The sequence below is a fragment of the Lampris incognitus genome, chromosome 5 (assembly GCF_029633865.1).
Source record: "Lampris incognitus isolate fLamInc1 chromosome 5, fLamInc1.hap2, whole genome shotgun sequence".
Classification (NCBI taxonomy): domain Eukaryota; kingdom Metazoa; phylum Chordata; class Actinopteri; order Lampriformes; family Lampridae; genus Lampris; species Lampris incognitus.
The window spans coordinates 9,556,814-9,583,705 of record NC_079215.1 but is presented as its reverse complement, the minus strand read 5'-3'; the positions used below and the strand labels follow the sequence as shown (position 1 = coordinate 9,583,705).

The window sequence follows — 26,892 nt, the reverse complement described above, 5'->3', positions numbered from 1 at the left end:
ATAAGCATCTGAGGATGAATCTCGCTGCAGCGGTTTTCATCGAATGAGCGCTGAAGAAAGGGAAAATGCTAGCTAGTGTGGATATAGCCGTGCCATGCTCTGCGTTCCTTCATATGAAGCAGTGCACTTCGGCGACCATAACTGCTGGCGGAAGTTCTCAGATTCCTTCATTCATTAATCATCAGCCACTTCTCCGGGGTCGGGTCGCGGTGACAGCGAGCTAAGTAGGGCACTCCAGATGTCCCTCTCCCCAGCAACTCCCTCCCGCTCCTCCTGGGGGATCCCAAGGCGTTCCCAGGCCAGATTGGACATGTAGTCCCTCCAGCGAGTTCAGGGTCTACCCCGGGGTCTCGTCCCAGGTGGCCGTGCCCGGTAAACCTGCAAAGGAAGGCGCCCAGGAAGTTCTCAGATCAAGCATCAAATTCAGTTTATAGGTGACGGGCTCTTGTCAAACTGCAGAAAGACTCACTAAGAAGTAAAGAAAATATTGACTTTCACTCAATAGAGCCTGCAGTGCTCTTAACAATTCCTTTTTAAGAATCGAGGAGTTACCTCCTTTTGTGTCAACTTCACAAATGGCTAATGAGTCCTTGCCGGCCCGCGGTTTGAGGACAGGGCTGGGCTCTACCTCACTGTTATCATTTATCGTCTTTCAGCGGTATTGTATCGGGGAGAAATCTGGACGTTGTCATATTGTGATACACAGTTTTGTCTGATTTAATGATGAGAATCTATTAAATGAGATGTCTTAAGGCGACAGTATTTTCTGCTCTCGTGGTCTTTCACATCAGAGCTGCAGTGCAAGAGAGGGCAGGTTTGAATTCTGCCAGTCAGAGTCACACATTGTGAAAACACAAGTTGAGAAAGCCACAAGTCACGCTGTGCATTAGAGAGGAGTCATTGTGGTCTACAGTTCAATGCAATAATTGGGGTACCAATCCACAATCCTTGTTCAGTGCAACAACAAAAAACTACTCCACAATTCAGCTAAAGCTAACACGATGCTGCAGCAGGCTGTCGGATCGAATTCAAGCGGCCATTTTGGATGGATGGATTTTCCTTCCGGCGGTCACTTGTTGGCTTTGTTGCAGGAAGCAACGCGGTAGGAAACGCCCGGAACTGACTTTTAGAAAAAACTGCAAATGTGAAAAATGAAAATTTGAATTCGTTTTGATAGACTGCCTTAGCATCATGTTGGCTTTGGCTGAACCATGGAGTGTTTTATTTATTTATTTAACTGACCGAGAACTGAGGATCCTCCATTAGTTGTGTTGGACTGTGGATGGGAAGCTGGACCTGTGTGTCCAGGGTGAAGAAAAGGACGAATGACTGAAAATGTCCATCCATCCGTTACCCGAACCGCTTATCCTGCTCTCAGGGTCGCGGGGATGCCGGAGCCTATCCCAGCAGTCATTGGGCGGCAGGCGGGGAGACACCCCGGACAGGCCGCCGGGCCTTCACAGGGCCTTATAGGGAGCGTTGTTTGTGACTGTTTTGTCCAAGGTGCATATTAAGACTTAGGATTGCACGATGGGAGTCCGGCTCTCTAAAAGGAGGTATTGTTTAAGGGTGTAAATGTAACACGCTCCATCCGAGTGTGTTGAAGCCTAGTGGGAAGATTGGATACTGCAGTGATCCGTGAAGTTTGTGTGCGTTTACGATCCTGAACGGCGCCCGATCGCATTTGAATGGTGTCTTAGATTAAAAAAACAAAACAAAAAGTGAACCGTCCTTCAGTATTTTGCAACACACATAGGCTGAGCTGTATATTGAACTGCTGTGCTGCACGAGTGCTTGAGCTTGTTCATTTTATACCAGGGCTTCATTTTAAACCTCGGTCCGCATCAGGGCCGAACGGCAGGTCAGTCCGGACCCCGTATGTCGACTTATGAACGCGATACGTAATGAAGTGTAACATTTTCTATTTTGTGTTGTCATCCCCGAGCTCGTGTGTTAACGTTACACAGGACGGTTTGCTTTGGGGGTGGCTGAGAATGTAGCCTACCTGTTTACTGCATCACCGGTGAGCATGAAATAGGGACGGACTTCAAAAATGCAGAACTATTCATTTAAGTAAACGAAGCTCGTCTGTGAAGAGCCGGCCGTGGAGGACTCCGGCCGTGGAGGACTCCGGCCGTGGAGGACTCCGGCCGTGGAGGACTCCGGCCGTGGAGGACTCCGGCCGTGGAGGACTTGTCCATCTTGCCCTGCACCCCGCCAGCTGGTGACTAATTCAGACTGCTGTCTGATCAGCTGACTGGTCAAAGCACAAGACTGGTTCCCGGCTGCTGGCTGCTTCCTGCTTTTCCTGTAATGTGAGCTGCCAACCAGGAACTGGAATGTTTGTCCCTCTCTCTCTCTTTCCCTCCCTTTCCCTGTTTCTCATTCCCTCCTGTCACCTCTAGGAATACATGTTATGACAATGGCAAATGATAATAGTTTATTGATACTTACTTGCTTACTTACTTACTACTCATTAATGCTTCATTTATATACCTTTTATACATAAAATGTGCTTCAAAGTGCAAAACAACGAACCAACAGCAGATGAAATCACAAAATCAGGCTGGTAAAAATGTATTCAAAAATGTAAAAAATAAATACAAGGACAATATATAGTGTAGGATGAAATGATAAGATAGTAAAACAAGTAGATTTAAAATATGAGTGTTATTCATCCGTTGTAGTGACGAGGACCATCTAGTCATCCTGTGATGGATGACTGATGACTTGCGTGACGATTAAAGTGAGGAAGAGTTGCGCATCATCAACTCCGCTCTCTCGTCCGAGACCACCTACCACCAGCGGCAAGACTAGCGAGACGACTGGCAATGGAGACGTGTGCAGATTTTTCCTCAGGGCTTCTTCCCGTAGACGAGTATACCCGCAAGGCAGCGGAGGTTTTGAATCAGAGTTGTCCTTCTCCTGAGCTGCCTGACAAGGCTAACGAGCTTCATCTACCCGGGTTTGAAATCAGAGTTGTCCTTCTCCTAGATTAGCTGCCAACCAAAGCTAACGAGTCCGACCGACCCACCGCCGGGAACCCGGTCGCCCCCGCAGCAGACTTTGTGAAAACAGCAGGCACCACGAGAAGGTGCTGCTGCGGACACATCTGCATAGGAGCGGCCATGTGCTCAGGTCCTGATGGACCCACGGCGACCACTACACCAGGAAGCGAGAGGCCACCGCACCGCTTCGCATTCCTTCTGGCAAGTAGGGCATCTGGCCCAATACTCGCCACCTCCCTAAATATTAGTAGACGGTGGTGCAGCCGCAAATAAAAGTGGTGCTAATTGATTAAAAGCAAGGTGAAACAAGTATGTTATAGGCATTTGTTTAAAAATTCCCAGTGACCCCACCTCTAATGTTCTTAGGTAGGGAGCTCCGTAGTTTAGGGGTGTAGTTAAACAAGCCGACGTCTCCAGTTTTCTTCCAGGTGTACTTTTCAATGTATAAAAAGCGAGCAGTGGATGAACTGAGGGCTTGTTGGGAAACATGAGTCAACAAAGAGTCTCTGATGCAGGCCGGACTCACCCCGTTAAGGGCTGCTTATACAACCAAAAGGACCTCAGAACCAGTTCCAGAAGAAGCAGGGAGCCAGTGCAGAATCAGTAAATCTGGAGTAATATGCTCCCACTTCCTTGTTTTTGTCAAAAGTCCTGCAGCGGCGTTCTAGATAAGTCGTCACTTAATTGACTTTCTGGCGAGGCCAGCGGAGACGGCGTTCCTGTAGTCGAGTCCGCTCAAAATAAAGGTGTGGATTAACTTCTCGGCATCCTTCTGGGTTAGGAAATGGCCATACCTTGGCAGTATTTCTGAGGTGAAAAATTGCTTTCTCCGTGAACTCGATCCCATGTTGGAATGTGGTCTCATCCAGACCACATGTAAGTCTCTGTTGTTTGGCTTTCAAAGCGGCGATAGTAAAATGAGTTTGTCTCGCTCGTGCGTTCAGCGGCTGGCTCTGTGCCTTCTGGAGGATCTAGCTAGCTCGGTGGCCCTTAACAGAAGACTTCATCGCAGGCTCTTAGGTGTAATCCCGCTCTGTGTACCTGAGGCTGAATCTCAGGTGGTTCCTGTAGTCTGCCATCTTACTCGCTGTTCGCTCGTACCCACGTCCATCTTACAGTGTTATGCCTCTGTATTGTTTATAAGGGGGGGGGTACCTGCAGTCAGGTGAGACTGAAGAGGTCACTTATGTCCCTTTTCCACTGCATGGTACTGGCTCAGCTCGACTCGACTCGGCTCAACTCTGCCCTCTTCACTTCTTGGGATTTGGTTTTCCACTGCAGATAGTACCCCTCACGGCCAAGCCCCGCTGGTCATTTGTGGGCGCATTGACTAGTTTTTCCTCCCTTGTCTACCAGCGCCCCGCACGAGTGTTTTATATTTTAAAAAATCAACAAGGCCAACTCTAAATGTGTGCTCCACATGAACAATATTAGTGTAACTAAGAGATTCACTGGCAACAAGTAATTTTTTTACATAGATTAACAACTATAATACAAGTTTCATAAGACTCACTTTGGCATTTCTTGGTTATAAACACAGCTGTGCAATTTCTCTCTGACCAGTCAGTGGTCAGATTTTAATTATATTCAAATAAATATAAATAGATTTTATTTTATTTGTTTGGCAGCATGGTGGCACAGTGGTTAGCGCGGACGCCTCACAGCAAGAAGGTCCTGGGTTCGAGCCCTGGGGTAGTCCAACCTTGGGGGTCGTCCCGGGTCGTCCTCTGTGTGGAGTGTGCATGTTCTCCCCGGGTCTGTGTGGGTTTCCTCCCACAGTCCAAAGACATGTAGGTCAGGTGAATCAGCCATACTAAATTGTCCCGAGCTAGGTATGTGTGTGTATGTGTGTGTGGGCCCTGTGATGGCCTGGCGGCCTGTCCACGGTGTCTCCCCGGGGGCCTGCCGCCCAATAACTCCTGGGTTAGGCTCCAGCATCCCCGTGACCCTGAGAACAGGATAAACGGTTCAGATAATGGATTTAAATGTTATTTATATTTTTGTTTGTTTTATTTATTTATTTTTATATTGAAATTTACATAATTTATTTATTTATTTAATTTATAAGATTATATATAGCCATTCATCCATCCATTATCTGAACCGCTTATCCTGCTCTCAGGGTGGCGGGGATGCTGGAGCCTATCCCAGCAGTCACTGGGCGGCAGGGGGGGGAGACACCCTGGACAGGCGGCCGGGCCATCACACACACACACACACACACCTAGGGACAATTTAGTATGGCCGATTCACCTGACCTACATGTCTTTGGACTGTGAGAGGAAACCGGAGCACCAGGAGGAAACCCATGCAGACACGGGGAGAACATGCAAACTCCACACACAGGACGACCCCCAAGGTTGGACAACCCCGGGGCTCGAACCCACGACCTTCTTGCTGTGAGGCGACCGCGCTAACCACCGCACCACCGTGCTGCCACATATATATATATAAAATATTCATTTATATTTTCTTTATGGATGTACAGTGGTATTTTCATGTCACCTTTTAGTATCGGCTCAGCTCACTTGGAACCTCGACGGAGGTGGTACCAGACAAAGTACCCGGTACCAGGTCCCACCCCTAGCTTTTGCCCAATGGAAAACCAAAAAAAGCGAGTGGAGTGGAGTCGAGCCGGTACCGTGCAGTGGGGCATTGGATGAGCGATGAAAGGCGTCTGTGGTGTCCAGATGAAACTGGTTCACCTCCCTGTGAGCTCTGCACCTGGGTTACTGAGCATCGCGGCGCTGTGAGGCCTCCTCTCGGTGGCTCTGCTCCCACAGAGAAGCTCTCATGCCCACATGCAGATGGCGCGGTGTCACCGTGTGTGTAGGCGGGGCGATGTGCGACGGGGCCTTCAGATTCGGCGACGAGAGGAAGTGAAAGGTCGAGCGCACAGTAGACGCCCCCCCCTCCCGTCCGTATTCTCTGGCTCCCGCCCAATACTTCGAAAACGCTTCCTTCCAGGCCCGTGTATCCTTGACTTTAATGACGACGCAGAATAAGAGGGTTAAACAAAAGAAGTCGCGCCTTCCGTGGGTCAGATTAATCGGTGCACACGAGGGGCCGGGAGAAGACTTGACACCCGGCAGTCAAACTCACGCGTCCGAGGGCCAGGAAAACGGATACGGAGAGGACGAAAGGAAGGACGTGTCTGTTTGGAAACTCTTTTATTTGTGTGTGCAGGTGTGTGTGTGTGCGTGTGTGTGCGTGTGTGTGTGTGTGTCTTTACTGACAGCAGACCCTGGTAGGAAACAGGAAAGGCCTGAGCAGCTTGGTGTTGGGACGGATATCCTCTTTAGGAGGCGTTCCCCCTCCTCCCTCTACTTAACTCTCTCTCTCTCTCTCTCTCGTTTCATCATTTTCCCCCTCTTTTTCCCATTTTGCTCCGAGTGTGGCTTTCACTGCTACCTTTAGCTTGTGCTGTGGCGTCTTCTCGCTGGCTGGGGAGCTATGTGTTGGCATGGGGACGAGGAAGATGAGGACAGCTCAGAGGTGAAGGGTTTGTCGTTGTTCCTTGTTTATCGTCTGCCTCGTGCGTTCCCGCGCCTGGGATTTCCAGTGATTCCCGCGGCGTGTCTCGTCGTGCGTGCGGCGTCGCGCTCGCTCGCTCGCTCGCTCGCTCGCGGTCTGATTTCCCATCTCGAGCCGTTTGTTTCTCGTCTCGCGGCGACGAAGCCGCCAAATTCCCCCTTTCTGTGCACGGAGAGCGCGGTGGGTTCCTTCGCCGTTCAAGTGCAACATTCCCCCCGAGTTGCTGCGGTGAGGTTGAGAAGGCAGGTGGCGTTTTCCGCCGGCCTGTAGTGGTTGGGGTTTTCTTTTGGTAAGTTTGTTTCTGTTTTTATAGATTCACGATAAAGGATAGCTTTTTTTTATTCGTTGTAGCCTGGGAGTCTCTCTTTCCAGAGTCATGCCATCATGCGTGTCGGTGATGACATGGCAGATGTCTTGGACACGGGGCCACCAGTGGACACAGCTTCACAGCTTCTTTCAACGAGTCCAGTTAAACCCAGTTATCTAAACCGGAGGGAAAATTGAAGTGCAAGTTAAAAGTTATTTACCCGAACTGTCCGGTATCATCAGGGTCGATCCCATTGCTGAGTTATTTCTTGGTTCAACTTGCAGGAATGACCAGCCTATAGGTACTGTAGATAGTAGTAACCAAGGGGTAGTAGTAACCATGGTTACTACCATCCCATGGTACTGTAGATAGTAGTGACCAAGGGATAGCAGTAACCACCATGGGTTATTAGTAACCATGGTTACTACTATCCCATGGTACTGTAGATAGTAGTAACCATGGTTACTACTATCCCATGGTACTGTAGATAGTAGTAACCAAGGGATAGTAGTAACCATGGTTACTACCATCCCATGGTACTGTAGATAGTAGTGACCAAGGGATAGCAGTAACCACCATGGGTTATTAGTAACCATGGTTACTACTATCCCATGGTACTGTAGATAGTAGTAACCATGGGATACTACTATCCCGTGGTACTGTAGATAGTAGTAACCAAGGGATAGCAGTAACCATGGTTACTACCATCCCATGGTACTGGAGATAGTAGTAACCATGGGATACTACTATCCCGTGGTACTGTAGATAGTAGTAACCAAGGGATAGCAGTAACCAGGGTTACTACCATCCCATGGTACTGTAGATAGTAGTAACCATGGGATACTACTATCCCGTGGTACTGTAGATAGTAGTAACCAAGGGATAGCAGTAACCAGGGTTACTACCATCCCATGGTACTGGAGATAGTAGTAACCATGGGATACTACTATCCCGTGGTACTGTAGATAGTAGTAACCAAGGGATAGCAGTAACCATGGTTACTACCATCCCATGGTACTGGAGATAGTAGTGACCATGGTTACTACTAACCCATGGTGCTGTAGATAGTAGTAACCATGGGGTAACCATGGCATGGAGGTCCAGTGGTTGGCACTGTTGCCTCACAGCAAGACGGTCCTGGGTTCGAACCCCAGGCCGTCCCAGGTCCTTTCTGTGTGGGGTTTGAATGTCCTCCTCGTGTCTGCGGTGGGTTTCCTCCGGGTGCTCCGGTTTCCTCCCACCAGTCAAAAAGACATGTGTTAGGATTAATACTCCTGCCTGCGCCCCTGAGCAAGGCAATGGAAAGTAGAACTGGAGTTGGTCCCCGGGTGCTGCAGCGGCCCACTGCTCCTATACAGAGGACACGTTCATAGTAAGAATACGATGGCTTCCATTGATAAACTGTCCAGCCAGCACGACAGAGAAGTCATAAATCATGGAGACGCGTGTCCACAGTCTAACTGAGGGACTAGGGGTTTTTTTGCATCGTCGTCGTCGTTTTGTAGAAAGGACAGATTCGAGGCTGTTCAGCTGTCCCGTCAGAAGCCATTGTAACGCTGTGCCGAGCGGCGGTCCCGTGCCCTAAATCTTCACAGATTGAGCCGGTGAGTGAAACGACATCATAGCAAGACCCCAGGTGGTACAAAGACAGAATTTTGATTTTGCAGGAGGACTAGAGGAGGTTGAGGAGGATGAAAGGCAACACAGGTCATGAGACACATGTGAACCCACGATGCTTTCTGGGGGGGCTTGGCTCAGCAGCCTCGTAGGACACAGTGGAAGAGGATATCCTCGTGGCATTCTTGAACGCCAATAATTTCCAGGCTCTTGTAAACACGTTGGACACTGCAGGCGTGTTTTGGGATGCAGTAAACACCGGCTGACTGGACCCGTCTCATTTCTCACCGCTCTCGCCGTCCCCGTCCCCCCCTTCCTTACCGAGCCTCCTGCTAGCTCCTCAGTGTGCGGAGTCGCAGTTAGAGCGTATCCCTGGCTTTTCCTTTTTTTTTTTTTTGAAATTCTCCTCAACTTTCCTCTCTTCCTCCGCAGCCGTTCCCGTCGCCTCTCCCTCCTTCCTCTCATTACCACCTCATCCTGCCTGTTATCTCTTCCTTTGCCCCGAGTCTCTCCGGGTTGCTCGGCCCCAAGCTGCGCCAGGCTCCACCGTTTCACCCACCGTAGTCGTTTTCATCTTCGCTGATGATATTTATGGTGTTTACATGTTGGGGGGTTTGTTTTAGGGGGTTGCTTCCTATCCGAAGCGAGGGTCTCGGGACAGGATGTTGTGTCGCTGGGAAGCCCACCGAGGCACATTTGTAATGTGTGATATTGGGCTACACAAATAAAATCGACTTGCCATGTGGATTATAAGGCTTAGTAGGCCTTACTAGTGCCGCGCTTACCAAAAATATGAATGCTGGTTGAAAGATTTTTAAAAAAAAAGAGGCAGTTTATTCATACTGGAAGCTCACATGGTGCATAAGTCAGCAATACTGAAGGTGCTTTGAGATGCCGGTATTCCACTTTACACACGGCAAAATACATAACCAAGGCAAATTTATTATAAGATGTTTACTTGTATACTTTTTTGAATTGAATAATAATAATAATCATTACATTTGTATAATGTGCATACATACTTATATGATACGCAACACATATATATGATATACATATGAAGGCCACAGGGGGGAAAACGATCAGAGTCACAATTCTGACTTTTAAGAGTCGTTGCCCTCAACCTACCCCCCAAGCACCGCGGTTTCGTCCCACAAATTATTAACACCTGAAACCACCAAAGTCCTGAGTTAGACACACTTTTTAAAAACGTGTATAATGAAAGAAGGATCAGTGTCCGATGTGGACAAAGGAAAAACGACCGCTGTCGCTGGCGAGGTCCTGGTCAGACCACAAAAAAAAAAAAGATATAAAATCAAACCATAATTTTTATGTGAAGTCTGTGGGAGCGTTTTGAATCGTTGAAATTGATTTTCTCAAAAACAAAACAAAATGTGACTGTGACCGTTTTTCCGTTGTGGCCTTCATATATTTAAATATGATATACATGTATACATGTATGTATGTAAATACATATATATGATATACATGTGTATATATATGTGTGTGTATATATATATATATATATATAGATAGATAGATAGATAGATAGATAGATAGATATAGATATGTAGCTATATATAGATATCTATGGTGGGGTGGAGGCAGCACGGCTGCTCTGATCCTTCCTGCCAGAGGGCAGAAGGGTGAAGTGGATGTGGGCAGGGTGGGCGGCGTTAGCGTGGCTCACCGGCTAGGCGTTCCTCTTGTCTGTGGTGGCCCTGCGCAGGTTCTCCCCTCCCCCCTTGATCTTCAGCTCCGTTCGGCTCTCCCTGCGGGTCCTCTAGATAGAGAGATAGATATAGATGTGTAATTTCTGGGCGTTGGCAAACAATAAAACGGCAGTTGAAAAAATAAAATGGAATCGTGGACCACGCCATAATCGAAAGGACGTTTTCTCGAAAAGCCAACAAAGCAGATTCCTTGTGTTGATCCGTCAGAATAACGGATGGCACTTAGAATGGTCCTTTAACGCTCTCAAATCTCAATAAATGATGGAAACCTCGTGGTTAACGCAACCCCCGATCACATTTAATCGGACAGTTCAGAACCGTAAGAGCTGTTTTAAAGTGTTTTGAAGTGATCATGTGATTTTTTTTTTTTTTTGACTGAGTTTTCCTCATTTATGGATGGAACTGGCTAATTGTTTGCTTCTTTCTTTCTCCTCCTTCCTTCTCCATCTGTCTCCCTCTCTATTTAACCCCTTCCCCCCTCTCTCTCTCTCTGTCCGCCCATCCAGAGCGACCCAGGCGGGCTGTCGGTCCTGGAGCAGCTGGGTCTGGACCAGAGCTCCGACTTCTCTGACTCCAGTGTGCAGCAGCGTCTGGATGAGGAGCGGGAGAGGATCCGCAGGGAGATCCGAAAGGAGCTGAAGATCAAGGAGGGAGCGGAGAACCTGCGCAGGGCCACCACGGACAAGAGGAACGCCCAGCAGGTGAGCCACGCTAAAGCCGCCCACCCTGCCGGCGTCCACTTCGCCCGTTTCATTTCTCAGGCTGTGAGGTTCCTACACAGCCTGAACACTCACACCCTCCACACAGTGACTTTTTGACCTTCTTCCTTCTGCACAGTAAACTGCACTGTCACTCTAAACAACACACCCACCTGTACAACCACTGCTGCTGGAAACTCACTGCTGGTATCAGCTGTGCTTGAAATGCAGTCTTGTTGTCCGGTATGCATGAGACATGTATATGCGGAGATGCCTACCAACATCGGGATCGCCGGTTCGAATCCCCATGTTACCTTCGGCTTGGTCGGGGCGTCCTTACAGACACAATTGGCCGTGTCTGTGGGTGGGAAGCTGAATGTGGGTATGTGTCCTGGTCACTGCGGTAGCGCCTCCTCTGGTTGGTCGGGGTGCCTGTTTGGGGGGGGGGGGGTAGCGTGATCCTCCCATGCACTACGTCCCCCTGGTGAAACTCCTCACTGTCAGGTGAAAAGAAGCGGCTGGCGGCTCCACATGTATCGGAGGAGGCATGTGGTAGTCTGCAGCGCTCCCCGGATCGGCGGAGGGGGTGGAGCAGCGACCGGGATGGTTCAGAAGAGTGGGGTGATTGGCCGGATACATCCGGGGAGAAAAGGGGGGGAGGGGGAATCCACCAAAAAACAATAAAGAGGGGAGGTACATATGCTTACAAGCCGTAGTCTAAAGGGCTTAGTTATTCTGAGGTGTTCTTTGTGGTTTTGGAGCAGGACTAGGTTCCCGAGGAACTTGACATTGTTTTCAAGTCTGCAGTGACTGGTTTTATTCCTTGGTACCAAATATTGCTGCCCAGCAATATCAGCCAAATTTTTGCTTAATATTTTTAGAATTGTAATTTTTTTTTGTGTGCCCCCCCCCCTTTTTTCCCCCCCTCCCCAATCGTATCCGGCCAATTACCCCACTCTTCCGAGCCATCCTGGTCTCTGCTCCTCTGCTCCATCCCCTCTGCCGATCCGAGGAGAGCTGTTGATTACCACATGCCTCTTCTGATACATGTGGAGTCGCCAGCCGCCTCTTTTCACCTGACAGTGAGGAGTTTCACCAGGGGGACGTAGCGCATGGGAGGATCACGCTATTCCCCCCCGTCCCCCCAAACAAGCACCCCGACCGACCAGAGGAGGCGCTAGTGTAGCGACCAGGACACATACCCACATCCGGCTTCCCACCCTCAGACACGGCCAACTGTGTCTGTAGGGACGCCCGACAAAGCCGGAGGTAACACGGGGATTCGAACCAACGATCTCTGTGTTGGTGGGCAACGGAATAGACCACTACACTACCTGGACGCCCCCAGCTTTTGTTTACTCTTGACTCAAGAAGCATTAAGAGCCATTAAAACTCTACAGATTTTATTGGCCTAACCGATCAGACTGCCTGGGGGGTTTATTCTATAGGGTAAAGAACAGTCCTTCATTTGGGGGTAACTGGTTTTGACACGAACAAACACGAGAAAGGACGGTCCCATGTTAGCGTTTATGTAATACTTCACCAAACGGCGGGTCAGACAGCAAGGTTTATAAGTCGCTGAAAAAGTATTCACAGAGGATTTAATTTGTGGGGTGATTTTCATTGAGCGTGACGAGGAAGCATGCTACGCTAACCCTGCTCCGATGAGAGATGGCTTCAGCTTCCAGCCTGGAACTTGACTGTCAACCGGCTGCTTAAAGCTGAAACGATCAACTTTTCTCTAGTAATAAATCGTTATCTTATCCATCTCGACCACGGCGTCGGGTTACTTAATACTAACTGGTCTTTGCCATGGTTGGAGACAATCTCCAGTCTCTGTGTACCGCTGCTGAAATATTGTGACCGGGTAGGCTCAAGACTGGTGCAGCGACACCAGGAAAAAAAGACGGAAATGTGATGCATATGTGCTGCTGCTCCTTATGGACAGACAAATATTACTGCAGAACAGTGTTCCCATATAGTTTGATGTGTGTTGTAATACATAAGACTACCTGTGTGTTAGCTTTAGTCCAAGGAGCCAGTTTTCACAAGGGTGGGAACTTTACTCCTGAGCTGACATTACATGAGTAACAGTGACTGCTACACCTTACTTGTAGTCAGAGAAAATCCATTTCAATGGGTCTGTTTCTCACTGCGGGGTGGCACGGTGGCGCAGTGGTTAGCGTGGTCACCTCACAGCAAGAAGGCCCTGGGTTCGAGCCCCGGGGTAGTCAAACCTTGGGGGTCATCCCGGGTCCTCCTCTGTGTGGATTTTGCATGTTCTCCCCCGTGTCTGTGTGGGTTTCCTCCAGGTGCTCCGGTTTCCTCCCACAGTCCAAAGACATGTAGGTCAGGTGAATCGGCCATACTAAATTATCCCTAGGTATGAATGTGTGTGTGTGTGGGGGGGGGGGCTGTGTGATGGCCTGGTGGCCTATCCAGGGTGTCTCCCCACCTGCCGCCCAGTGACTGCTGGGATAGGCTCCAGCATCCCCACAACCCTGAGAGCAGGATAAGCGGTTCGGATAATGGATGGATGGATGTTTCTTACTGCTTCCCATTGTTGTACTGTAATATTAATCGCCTGTCCAACAGAATCCCCGCATCACCTTCACGTTTCAAATGGATAAAATAATGACTTATTAATGGAGAAAATGAATCACATTTTCTGAGAGTAAGGTGAATTTGCATTTATTGGGAATATTGCGTAATCGGACAACTGCACAACAGAAACTCTACGGATGATGGGGCTCCACTTCATGTTGTATTTACACGTTGAATTTTGCATAATGCACTGCCGAGTCCCAGCTCCAGACCTCCATCTCTCCTGTGTTGGTGTCCATAGGTGGACAGTCAGCTGCGGAGCTCCAATCGCAAGCTGGACAACCTGCATGCTCAGCTCCAGGAGCTGGACGCCCACATCGTGGTGAAGGGAGGAGATGAAAATAAAGGTATGTTTAAAGGGGTAAACCCTGCTGCTCTCAACCTTTTACTCTTTTTCTTTTTATGGCATAGGGAGGCACGCGGACGTTATCGTCACAAAAGCTGAGCTGTGTCTGGCCGTTGCGCATGAAAAATAAATTTGAACTTGATATCCTATTAGACTTATCCAAAAACAGACAGGCATTCATCCGTGACCAGTTTTTTACCACATCAGTTAGATTGTAGGTCTATGGGTCGAGGGACAACAGTCAGCTCTGCTTGTCGGAAAAACTGTACCACCAGCAAGATCAGTGCAAGATGGCACTGACTGATGGTGACACGCTACGAGCTTCTCTCTCCCTCGTATTAAGTTTTGGCATTAATTGTTAGCTTTCTCGCACATACTAAGTCTACAATGACCATTTATGGCCGCCAGACCTTCCTGGATTCATGGCTAAATGTGCTAGACTTTTGTGCACCTCCGGAGATAACAAAAGACAGTGTTTTAAAACTCTACGGTATCTCATATCGGTGCTAATACAGGTAGAGATGTGGAAGACGAGGCGGGGTCCTGGCTACAGCGTCGCCCAGCTCGACCTTCCATCCTTAGTATTTTGCTAGCCAGTGTACAATCTGTATCTGAAATAGTGGCACGGTGGCGCAGTGGTTAGCCCGGTCGCCTCATAGCAAGAAGGTCCTGGGTTCAAGCACCGGGGTAGTGCAACCTTGGGGGTCTTCCCGGGTTGTCCTCTGTGCGGAGTTTGCATGTTCCCCCCGTGTCTGTGGGTTTCCTCCCACAGTCCAAAGACATGTAGGTCAGGTGAATCGGCCGTACTAAATTGTCCCTAGGTGTGAATGTGTGTGTGTGTCGGCCCTGTGTGATGGCCTGGCGGCCTGTCCAGGGTGTCTCCCTGCCTGCCGCCCAATGACTGCTGGGATAGGCTCCAGCATCCCCGCGACCCTGAGAGCAGGATAAGCGGTTTGGATCATGGATAATTGATGGATGTACAATCTGTTGGTAACAAAGCTAGAAGAACTCCAGTGGCGTATCAACGCCCAACGGGACATAAGGGGTTGCTGCGTGTTCTGTTTTACTGACACCTGGCTGACCTCGAACATCCCGGACAGAGCCATGCAGCCTGATGGCTTCTCTGTGCACCGACTGGACCGCCTATGTGAAACGACCGGCAAGGTTGAAGGTGGGGGGAGTATGTTTTCTGGTTAACAACTCGCGGTGCACCGATGTGGAAGTAATCTCCCAGTCATGTTCGCCGGTGGTGGAACATCGAACTATCAAGTGTCAACCATTTTATCTACCAAGGGGATCCCCCTCCGTCCCGTTAACTGTTGTTTACATTCCACCACAAGCCAACGCTACAGTAGCTCTGGAAGAGCTGCATGGTGCAATCAGCGGCTATGAGAATCAGCATCCACAGGCTATTTCCTTTGTGGTGGGGGACTTAAATCACTGCAGCCTCAAATCGCTGCTACCTAAATACTTCTGGCATGTCAGCTGCCCAACCAGGGGTGACAAGATCTTGAATCACTGCTACTCCATTGTCAAGGGAGCGTACAGGTCTATTCCACGGCCTCACTTTGGGAAATTGAACCATTCATCCGTGCTCTTGCTACCTGTTAACAAGCAGAAAGTTAAGAGCGATGAGCCCCCCTTGAGGACAGTGCAGTGCCGGTTGGCGGGAAATGAGCTTAAACTTCAGGGTTGTTTTGATTCAGCAGACTGGTCGATTTTTAGGAACCTGCTAAACCTGGACAAATTCTTCGATACGGTTATTAAATTCTGTCTGGACACCTTTATCCCCACTTTTACCACCCTCTCGTATCCGAATCGGAAACCTTGGATCAGCAGTGATATTTGGCTGAGACTAAAAGAAAGAACTGCTGCTTTTAAAGCCGGGAGATAGGGACCGCTACGAAGAAGCCAGGTAAATGCTGAGGAAATCCATCAAGTCAGCCAAAAAAAAAAATAAATAAATAAAATACCGGGATGAATTAGAACAGCATTACAACGGCGGGGACTCCAGGCGGGGACTGCAAGCGATAACGGACTACAAATCCAAGCCGGACGGTTTTACCAACACCACCGCTTCACTCCTGGATGACCTGAACAGGTTCTGTGCCCGCTTTGAGTGTCACTCAGGACCGCCAGACAATACAGAATTCACAGACCCATTGCTTTGACCTCAGTAATAATGAAATGCTTTGAAAAATTGTTAAGACATGCATAAATCTTAACGTTCCTGCCAACGTTGATCCGCTACAGTCTGCTTATTGGTCAAATAGTTCTGTGGAGGATGCTGTGGCATTGGCTCTGCATGCTGTGTTAAAACACCTTTAAGGAAAAACACCTATGTCAGGATGTTGTTTATTGACTACAGCTCTGCATTTAATACCATTGTCCATCCGTCCATCCATCCATCCATTATCTGAACTGCTTATCCTGCTCTCAGGGTCGCAGGGTTGCTGAAGAACTTAGGGACCTTGGTCTTTGTAATTCCACCTGTAAGTGGTTACATGACTTCCTGACAGGCAGACCTCAGACAGTGGGAGCAGGTACCAGCTAGTCATCTACCATAGTTCTCCACACAGGAGATCCACAGGGTTGTTGCCTTAGTCCCTTACTCTACAGTCTGTTCGCGCATGACTGTGTTGCCAAGTATCATAACAGCATCAGTTACTGTGGTGTCGATGATGACTACAATGAAGATGCCTATACGAAGGAGGTGAGGGACTTATCCATATGGTGTCAAGATAACCACCAGTGGTGGCTGGTGCTAAAAAAGTTGGGGGGGGGCAATGTACCTTGGTGCAGCACACCTGACAGCTGCTTTAATGTCCACACAGTCCCAGAGTTATTAAGAAGCACAATGTAGCCTATAGATTTTATCAGGGTTCGTAGACGGTGGATGATTGAAGACGAGGCGTGGTGGTGGGTGTGAATATGATTGACAGCCATGAGAATTGCCCAATCACATTAGACCAAAACACATTAAAACAATACCAATTCGCTGCCAATAAAAGTGGTAGTGTGGGGCGCACAGAACTGCGCCCCCTGGAAAATCTGAAGAAACCAATGAGACAGCAGCCTCAGGTCACCGGCTCACCAAAAGTTTGAGGGCTCACATAAGGCATGGTTTGGCCGGCGTCCCTCACCCAGGAAGTATGTGTATTCAGACAGAAATCAACCAAATACCATTTGAAACCAATATTTAATGGCTGCTCACAGGCGCTCACAGACTGAAAAACACTTTTATTTCATAATTATTTGCATTATACAAATAAATTATATCCAACATGTTTAAGTAGATTTTCATCTCGATGTTTGAAGGGGGCGGCGCCCCAGCGCCCTGCACTGGTCAGCCACTGCAGGCAACAACCTCTCCCTAAATGTCGAGAATATAAAGGAGATATTTGTTGATTTTAGGAAGTCCAAAAACGGTTCAGACACCAGTTTACATCACCGTTGAAATTGTGTTGAAATTGTGAAGAACTTCGTGTTTTTTGGCAGTCCGATCTCAGACTCCGTCTCCTGGTCTCTAAACACCAGTCGCATCATTAACAAGCCACAACAGAGACTATACTTTATGATATGTCTTGAAAAATTCATAACGTCCACAAAAACCCTGGTCAGTTTCCATCAGACTACCATAGAGAGCATCCTTACTGGAAGCATACCGGTGTGGCCTGGCAACCTGACTGAGCAGGACCACAAACAGCTGAGGAGGACAGTAAAAACGGCCTCAGACATCACAGGAGCGGCACTGCCGCAGCTTCAGGACATGTACACCACCTGTTGTAGAAGGAAGGCCCTAAGTATCATGGAGGAGACCAGCCACCTGTCACATGGTCTGTTCTCCTCCTTCCCTCAGGACAACGCTTACAGACCAGCTGTCTCAGAGACCCTTTTCTCCCCCAGGAGGTCAGAATAATTAACAGTCGGCACCTTAAGTAACTTCAGTGATTTATTCTTTTGTGGGATTTCTCATTTCTTATTTGTTGTTTTTGTTATTATTTCCTTATATATAGTTTTATGGGCAGAGAGAGCCAGGGCACATGCATTTCATTGCATTGGAAGGTACATGGTACTTTTTATATGTATATATGACAACGGAGTGAAACTTGAACTTGCTTACCCTCTCAGTCAGCTCCTCTGATTTGAAGTAATGTAGTCAAAAGAGAGCAACATTTCGGTGGCTTGGCCAAAGAAAGCAGCTTGGCGGCGAATTCGTGACGAATGTCTGCTGTTGAAACTCTAAATCATCCACTTGACATCAGTGAGTAACGCTCTGAACAGGGTCACGTCGGACTGGGTAATAATTCAGTGTTACCATTTGTCTTGCCCCTGTGCTGTATCGGGATTGAATTATGCTATTGTTATGTCATGCTGCACAATTTTGTTGTCTGCATTAATGATAAGGTTTTGCATCGGGCGTCTGGGTGGCGTGGTGGTCTATTCTGTTGCCTACTAACACGGGGGTTGCCGTTTCGAATCCCCATGTTGCCTCCGGCTTGGTTGGGCGTCCCTACAGACACAATTGGCCGTGTCTGCAGGTGGGAAGCCGGTTGTGGGTATGTGTACTGGTCGCTGCAATAGCGCCTCCTCTAGCTGGTTGGGGGCGCCTGGTCGGGGGGGAACTGTGGGGAATAGCGGATTATTTTGCTCCTTATTTGTTGAGCACTTTCCCTACTGTTGAGTGTTTTAACAGTTATATATATATATATATATATATATATATATATATATATAGTACGTGTGTGTGTGTGTGTGTGTGTATATATATATATATATATATATATATATATATATATGTGGTAGAATTCCCTCTACTAATGGTATTTTCCATGTCGCCCACCACCAGGGTCACAGTGATGCGTTAGCCACAGATTTTAAAACACCAACCAGAGAGCAGAGCTCTTCCATTTTTAATGTTACTGGCAAGAGGTTTGCATCAGCTCACGTTTCATCTGTTCACCGCTCCGGCATTGTCCTGCGTCGATGGGACAGAATTGGGTCCCTCACCTGACTCTGATAGCTGTATCTAGTAACCGCAGTGAGGGAGATGTTAAAATGGTAAAGCAGGATGACCGTGTCTGACAGACTGATTCCTGTACTGTATGTCATTCATATTTCACAAGTGAACCAGCACCAGGTATGACACACCCTGACATACTGCTGGACTTCCCATTTAGCTGCATCCTTCTTCCTCCATTGTCAAAGCCGATTTCAAGTTTAAAAAAAAAGTAGGGGGCGTCCAGGTAGCGTAGCGGTCTATTCCACTGCCTACAAACAGGGAGATCGCCGGGTCGAATCCCCCCGTGTTACCTCTGGCTCGGTTGAGCGTTTGTACAGACACAATTGGCTGTGTCTGCTGGTGGGAAGCCGGGTGTGGGTATGTGTCCTGGTCGCTACACTAGCACCTCCTCTGGTCAGTCGATGTGCCTGTGCAGGGGGGAGGGGGAACTGGGGGGGAATAGCGTGATCCTCCCACGTACTACGTCCCCCTGGTGAAACTCCTCACTGTCAGGTGAAAAGAAGCGGCTGGTGACTCCACATGTATCGGAGGAGGCATGTGGTAGTCTGCAGCCCTCCCCAGATCGGCAGAGGGGGTGGAGCAGCGACCGGGAAGGCTTGCAAGAGCGGGGTAATTGGAAGAGTAAAATCGGGGCATAAAAAGGGAGAAACTCATACTTAAAGCAGTGCCTCATCCTAATGGAAGAAGATGGTCAAAGCACTGTGTTGACATCCTGCAGAATGATTTGTAGAGATTCATTAGAACCCTTTAAACACATGTTTTGCAATCTGAAATGAATTACATGTTTCAAAACCACAGTGGATTCTAGCAACTATGCTCCCCCCGACCATATAACTCTTAACTGGATGACCCAAAAACCACCGCAATTCAATGATGACAACAGTGGCGGCTGGCCAGTACAGCGCGCTGGGGCGCCGCCCCCTTCAAATATCAAGAGATGAAAATCTACTTAAACATTTTAAATATAATTTAGTTGCATAATGGAAATAATTATGAAATAAAAGTGTTTTTCAGTCTGTCGGCAGCATTAAATATTGGTTCAAATGGTATCTAGGTTGATTTCTGTCTGAATACATATACTTCCTGGGTGAGGGGCGCCGGCCAAACCACACCTTATGTAAGCCCTCAAACTTGTGGCGAGCAGGTGACCCGAGGCTGCTGTCTGATTGGTTTCTTCAGATTTCCCATGGGGCGCAGTTCTGTGAGCCCCAGACACTCCCGCTTTTATTGGCAGCGAATTGGTATTGTTTTCATGTTTTTTGATCTAATGTGATTGGACAATTCTCGTGGCTGTCAATCAAGTTCACTCCCACCACCACGCCTCGTCTCGACTGTCAATCATCCACCGTCTGTTGTTCATCTGTCGCAGTGACGAGGACCATCTAGTCATCCGGTAGGGGTCGATTTCTGTGGGTGTGAAGATGGCTGGTTAGTCCAATCTGGGCCCTGAATGTTCTTTGGCGACGTGGGCATGGGATAGTGGGAGTAGCTGGAGGGCTGCTGGCACGGTCTTTCCTGGCCTGCCTGCGGCTCTCTGCTGCAGCAATCCTGGCGGCCTCACATGTGTTTGCACCATTTCGGACAGCTGCACGCCACTCTCCTCTGTCCAAAACTTTCTGTTCCCATGTGTCGTAGTTGATGGTGAAGGCCTTTAACGAAACCTTCAAGGTGTCTTTGAAATACTTTTTTTGCCCACCGTGGGAGCGCTTGCCTTGCTTGAGTTCGCCATATGACAGTTTCTTTGCCGGTGGTCTGGCATGCGGAACTACGTGGCCCACCCAAACGAAGCCGTGAAGCTCCACCGTCTACGAACCCTGATTAAAATCTATCGGCTACACTGTCCTTCTTAATAACTCTGTGAGTGTGTGCACATTAATGCAGCTGTCAGGTGTGCTGCAGCAAGGTAAATTGTGCCCCCCCTCCCAAATTTTTTAGCAGCAGCCGCCACTGGAATACAATATGAAATGGTGTTAGCTGACCTCCACCTCCTTCTCTGACTGAAAGTCATGATTATCTTGGTACTTTGGCTTCACGTTGGTACTTTGGCTTCACAACCAACCGATGAGAACACGGCTGAGATCGGTGATACTTGTCTTCATTGTCATAAACAGATTAAACAAGTCAAACAACACCGTTTCCTGTTGAACACTGATCAGATTTGGTGACTTTGAAAAAGCCATTAATGCTTTTGTCTACCGATACTCAGGTTATTGCAACTTCTTCTGCACTTTTAGTGTCACACACACACACACACAGGCATAACAAAATAATTTCTCAGGTGCCGAGTCAGAGAAAGCAGATATGGATCAGGGGAACATGTAGCGTCATTTAATTTAGTTTCACACATAGTGAAATCCTCCCACGTTAACGTGTTGCTCGAGTCGAAGTGTTAACTGTGCCGGACGGCTTCTGCTGTTGAGCATGTGATTTCGTGTGCGCGTCCTGTTGTGCAAACCCCCTCCAACTTCCTTCCTTGATTGAGCGTCGAACTACTTGGGTTCAACGCTCATCGAATATCCCCGCCAGCGAGTTCAGACCTCAAAAAGGAGCGTCAAGATCGTCTTCTCATTCTCATTTTAGGTATAACTTTTTTTTTTTAAGCGGACTTTTTTAACTTAACTTTTTTTTCCTCTTTAATATTCTTTATGACCTTTCCTCTCCTGCACAGACGAGTGCCCCCATTCTCCAGGGGCAGAGAGCCGCATGTCGGCCCACCAGGAGCGCATCGCCGCCCTGGAGCGACAGCTCAACATCGAGCTCAAGGTCAAACAGGGAGCCGAGAACATGATCCCCATCTACGCCAACGGTGCCACCAAGGTACGACACCCTGAAACGAATCAGCATTTGCGAACCCACACATAACACACACACACACACACACATCAAGCTCAGCAGAACAACATATACAATGCATACCACTGACTACATCCATATAGCTAGCCAGGACAATATAGAGGACACATAACACTAACTACACACATGCATACACACACACATGCATATCTACTATAGAGAGTAGATAATATAGTATTATAATAATAATAGTAATAATAATTAACTAATTAATAATAATATATAATTATAGTATGATATATTAGGTATAATATATTGTGGCACAGTGGTTAGCACGGTTGCCTCACAGCAAGAAGGTCCTGGGTTCGAGCCCCGGGGTAGTCCAACCTTGGTGGGTCGTCCCGGGTCGTCCTCTGTGTGGAGTTTGCATGTTCTCCCCGTGTCTGCGTGGGTTTCCTCCGGCGGCGCCGGTTTCCTGCCACAGTCCAAAGACATATAGGTCAGGTGAATCGGCCATACTAAATTGTCCCTAGGTGTGAATGTGTGGGTGTGTGTGTATGTCGGCCCTGTGTGACGGCCTGGCGGCCTGTCCAGGGTGTCCCCCCACCTGCCGCCCAATGATTGCTGGGATAGGCTCCAGCATCCCCACGACCCTGAGAGCAGGATAAGCGATTCGGATAATGGATGGATGGATATTAGGTATTCATATGTGTGCACACATGCATACACAACTGGAAGGGATAGCAGATAGGACACGTAGCTTTAATGACTCACAGCTCAAACAGCCTACATGAGAACATGATAGCCCGTTTATACTTAATAGATCGAAAAGCAGAGGACATCACTGAGACCAAGCACACTCTCAACAGGACCGTCTTCTCTGTTTAAGTTGAGACCCAAGCCGTTATGTTGGTATCAAATGAACCGTTATTACTTCTTTGCGGGTCCCACTTCCCATTTTTCCTCTGCAACTAATCTCGAGCATTTTTTTGTTGTGTTTTGCACTTCTTGTCACGTGACCTGCATCCTGTCTCTGGTCCAATCAGGATAAGAAGATGCTGCAGACAGCCCAGCAGATGCTGCAGGACAGCAAGACCAAGATAGACATCATTCGCATGCAAATCCGGAAAGCTGTGCAGGCGACGGAGCACAGTGATGACATGCAGGGTAGGTCTGACTGACTGCCTGCTGTACTGGCTGACTGTTGGACTGACTGTAGGCATGGCAGTGCACGCTATCCGGCCTAATGGGGATGGGCAGTAAAAGGCTGGCTGGATGGTCAGCTGGTGGATTTTCTCATTTGGCTGCATCGCTGACTGATGATATGGCAGTATCAAACACAGGTGTATAGCAAGATACAGAAAAAATACACAAAAAGTGTACACACACACACACACAAATATACATACCTACTGTGTTTGCTGACAAATGAATGCCATTTCAGGGCTGGGGATTGGGTGTCTGTCTCACTGCGAGTTTTGCTTGGCCCATATAATGTCTTCAAGGTGGTGGGAGGTGAATGGTTTGGAAGAAAACTGGAAATGGGGACAGGGTGATTGTGGGGGAGAGCGAAAGGGACAGTAAAAATGGAGAGGCAGGGGTGTCCAGATAATGTAGTGGTCTATTCCATTGCCTACCAACATGGGGATCGCCGGTTCGAATCCCCGTGTTACCTCCGGCTTGGTTGGGCGTCCCTACAGACACAATTGGCCGTGTCTGTGGGTGGGAAGCCGGATTGTGGGTGTGTGTCCTGGTCGCTGCACTAGCACCTCCTCTGGTTGGTTTGGGTGCCTATTCGGGGGGGGGGGCTGGGGGGAATAGCGTGATCCTCCCGCGCGCTACGTCCCCCTGGTGAAACTCCTCCCTGTCAGGTGAAAAGAAGCGGCTGGCGACTCCACGTGTATCGGAGGAGGCGTGTGGTAGTCTGCAGCTCTCCCCGGATCGGCAGAGGGGGTGGAGCAACAACCAGGACAGCTTGGAAGAGTGGGGTAATTGGGTACAATTGGGGAGAAAGGGGGGGAAATCCCCCCCCCCCAAAAAAAATGGAGAGGCGGAGAAAAACTGAGCGATAGTTGAAAGGAGAGGAGATGGAAGGAGGCAAGCTGGAGAAAACTGGAAATTGAACATGTGGTTTATCCCCCGTGGAGCCTCCTACAGTGGCTTGCAAAAGTATTCATACCCCTTGAACTTTTCCACATTTAGTCACGTTTCGACCACAAACATAAATATATTTTATTGGAATTTTATGTGAAAGACCAACACAAAGTGGCACACAATTGTGAAGTAGAAAGAAAATTATACATGGTTTTAAAAAAATTTTACAAATAAAAAACTGAAAAGTGCGGTGTGCAAAAGTATTCAGCCCCCCTGAGTCAATACTTTGTGGAACTGCCTTTTGCTGCAATTCCAGCTGCAAGTCTTTTGGGGTATGTCTCTACCAGCTTTGCACATCTAGAGACTGAAATCTTTGCCCATTCTTCTTTGCAAAACAGCTCAAGCTCAGTCAGATTAGATGGAGAGCGTTTGTGAACGGCAGTTTTCAGATCTTGCCACAGATTCTCAATTGGATTTAGGTCTGGGCTTTGACTGGGCCATTCTAACACATGAATATGTTTTGTTTTAAACCAGTCCATTGTAGCCCGCGCTTTATGTTTAGGGTCGTTGTCCTGCTGGAAGGTGAACCTCCACCTCAGTCTCAAGTCTTTTGCAGACTCCCAACAGGTTTTCTTCCAAGATTGCCCTGTATTTGGCTCCATCCATCTTCCCATCAACTCTGACCATCTTCTCTGTCCCTACTGAAGAGAAGCACCCCCAGAGCATGATGCTGCCTCCACCATGTTGGACAGTGGGGATGGTGTGTTCAGAGTGATGTGCAGTGTTAGTTTTCCGCCACACATAGCGTTTTGCATTTAGGTCTCATCTGACCAGAGCACCTTCTTCCACATGTTTGCTGTGTCCCCCACATGGCTTCTGGAAAACTGCAAATGGGACTTCTTATGGTTTTCTTTTAACAATGGCTTTCTTCTTGCCACTCTTCCATAAAGGCCAGATTTGTGCAGTGCACGACCAATAGTTGTCCTGTGGACAGATTCCCCCACCTGAGCTGTGGATCTCTGCAGTTCGTCCAGAGTCACCATGGGCCTCTTGGCTGCATCTCTGATCAGTGCTCTCCTTGTTCGGCCTGTAAGTTTAGGTGGACGGCCGTGTCTTGGTAGGTTTGCAGTTGTGCCATACTCTTTCCATTTCCGGATGATGGATTGAACAGTGCTCCGTGAGATGTTCAAAGCTTGGGAAATCTTTTTATAGCCTAGCCCTGCTTTAAACTTCTCCACAACTTTATCCCTGACCTGTCTGGTGTGTTCCTTGGACTTCATGACGCTGTTTGCTCCCCAATATTCTCTTAACAAACCTCTGAGGCCATCACAGAACAGCTGTATTTGTACTGAGATTAGATTACACACAGGTTGACTCTATTTAGTCATTAAATCAACATTCGATCATTCAGCAATCATCAGGCAACTTCTGAAGGCAACTGGTTGCACTCAGAGAAAAGGGGGCTAAATACTTTTGCACACCGCACTTTTCAGTTTTTTATTTGTAAAAAAAATTTGAAATCATGTATGATTTTCTTTGTACTTCACAATTGTGTGCCACTTTGTGTTGGTCTTTCACATAAAATTCCAATAAAATATATTTATGTTTGTGGTCGTAACGTGACAAAATGTGGAAAAGTTCAAGGGGTATGAATACTTCTGCAAGCCACTGTATGTATTTCCTCCTCACCTCAGACCAAGGGAGCTGATGGCCACTAAGAAATGCTGTTAGATTTTAAGGCGACAAACGAAATGCCCATTTGGATGGATTATTTAAAGGCTGTTAATTGCTATACTTTATGCTGCGGTATCCTCCCAGGGGAAAATGTGATTTTACTCACCTTCATCCCCTTATATCGCGCTAATAAAAGTAATATAAAAGGATATAATAGAGTTGTAGGTCCACATATGACTGGTAAAGGGAGAGAGCTGGCTGATATGATGGAGAGAAGGAAGGTAGGTATATTGTGTATGCAAGAGACCAGGTGGAAGGGGAGTAAGGCTAGGAGCTACGAGGTGGGTTCAAACTCTTCTGCCATGGTGTGGATGAGAGGAGAAGTAGGGTGGGGGTAATCCTGAAGGAAAAGTGTGTCAAGAGTGTGCTGGAGGTGAAGAGAGTGTTGGACAGAGTGATGAGTATGAAACTGGAAATCGAAGTTGTATTGACGACTGTTTTCAGCGCATATGCCCCATAAGTTTGGTGTGAGATGGAAGAGGAAGAAGAATCCTGGAGTGAGTTGGATGAAGTGGTGGAGAGGGTACCCAAGGAGGAGAGAGTGGTGATTGGAGCGGACTTCAATGGGCATGTTGGTGAAGGGAACAGAGGTGATGAGGAGATGATGGGCAGGTATGGTGTCAAGGAGAGGAATGTGGAAAGACAGATGGTGGTGGATTTTGCGAAAAGGATGGAAATGGCTGTGGTGAATACATATTTGAAGAAGAGGGAGGAACACAGGGTGATGTATTAGAGTTGGAGGGAAGTGCACACAGGTGGACTTTATCTTGTGCAGGAGGTGCAATCTGAAAGCGATTGGAGGCTGCAAGGTGGTGACAGAGGAGAACGTAGCTAGGCAGCATGAGATGGTGGTCTGTAGATTTGATGACTTTGGCGATCGAGAAGAGGAAGAGCATGAAGGCAGAGCCAAGGATCAAATGGTGGAAGTTGAAGAAGGAAGACTGTTGTGTGGAGCTCAGGGAGGAGTTAAGACAGGCACTGGGTGGTAGTGGAGAGTTGCTGGACAGAAATAGTGAGGGAGACAGCTAGGAAGGTGTGTCATTTGGACAGAGGAAGGAAGACAGGGCGACTTGGTGGTGATCCCCTTGGGGAAATTCAGTTACTGCAAATTAAGCCATCCGAGCTGTGCTCTGTGTAGCTAGGAGCAGTGGGCTGCCACCTTCATGCTGTGCCCGGGGACCAACTCCAGTTCTTCTTTCCATTGCCTTGGTCAGGGGCACAGACAGGAGTATTAACCCTAACATGCATGTTTCTTTTTGATGGTGGGGGAAACCGGAGAACCCACAGAAAACCCACCACAGACGTAGGGAGAACATGCAAACACCACACAGAGGACGACCTGGGATGACCCCCCCCAAAAGATTGGACAACCCCAGGGTTTGAACACAGGACCTTCTTTCT

The 26,892-nt window shown here is 48.2% G+C and overlaps 1 protein-coding gene across 2 annotated transcripts in view; it reads left to right on the top strand.

Annotated features, from left to right (window-relative positions):
* The window catches only part of pkn1a (protein kinase N1a), a 112,386-nt gene that overhangs the window by 46,162 nt on the left and 39,332 nt on the right, over positions 1-26,892 (top strand). Inside the window, exons 1-5 of one of the 2 annotated variants that reach the window (XM_056279752.1) lie at positions 6,407-6,503; positions 10,706-10,900; positions 13,743-13,848; positions 21,539-21,687; positions 22,710-22,830. In XM_056279752.1, the coding sequence (XP_056135727.1) occupies positions 6,462-6,503; positions 10,706-10,900; positions 13,743-13,848; positions 21,539-21,687; positions 22,710-22,830 (613 nt within the window). In that variant the 5' untranslated portion in view covers positions 6,407-6,461. Of the gene's footprint in view, positions 1-6,406; positions 6,504-10,705; positions 10,901-13,742; positions 13,849-21,538; positions 21,688-22,709; positions 22,831-26,892 lie in introns of those variants that run through there. The other variant, XM_056279753.1, reaches the window with a different exon arrangement.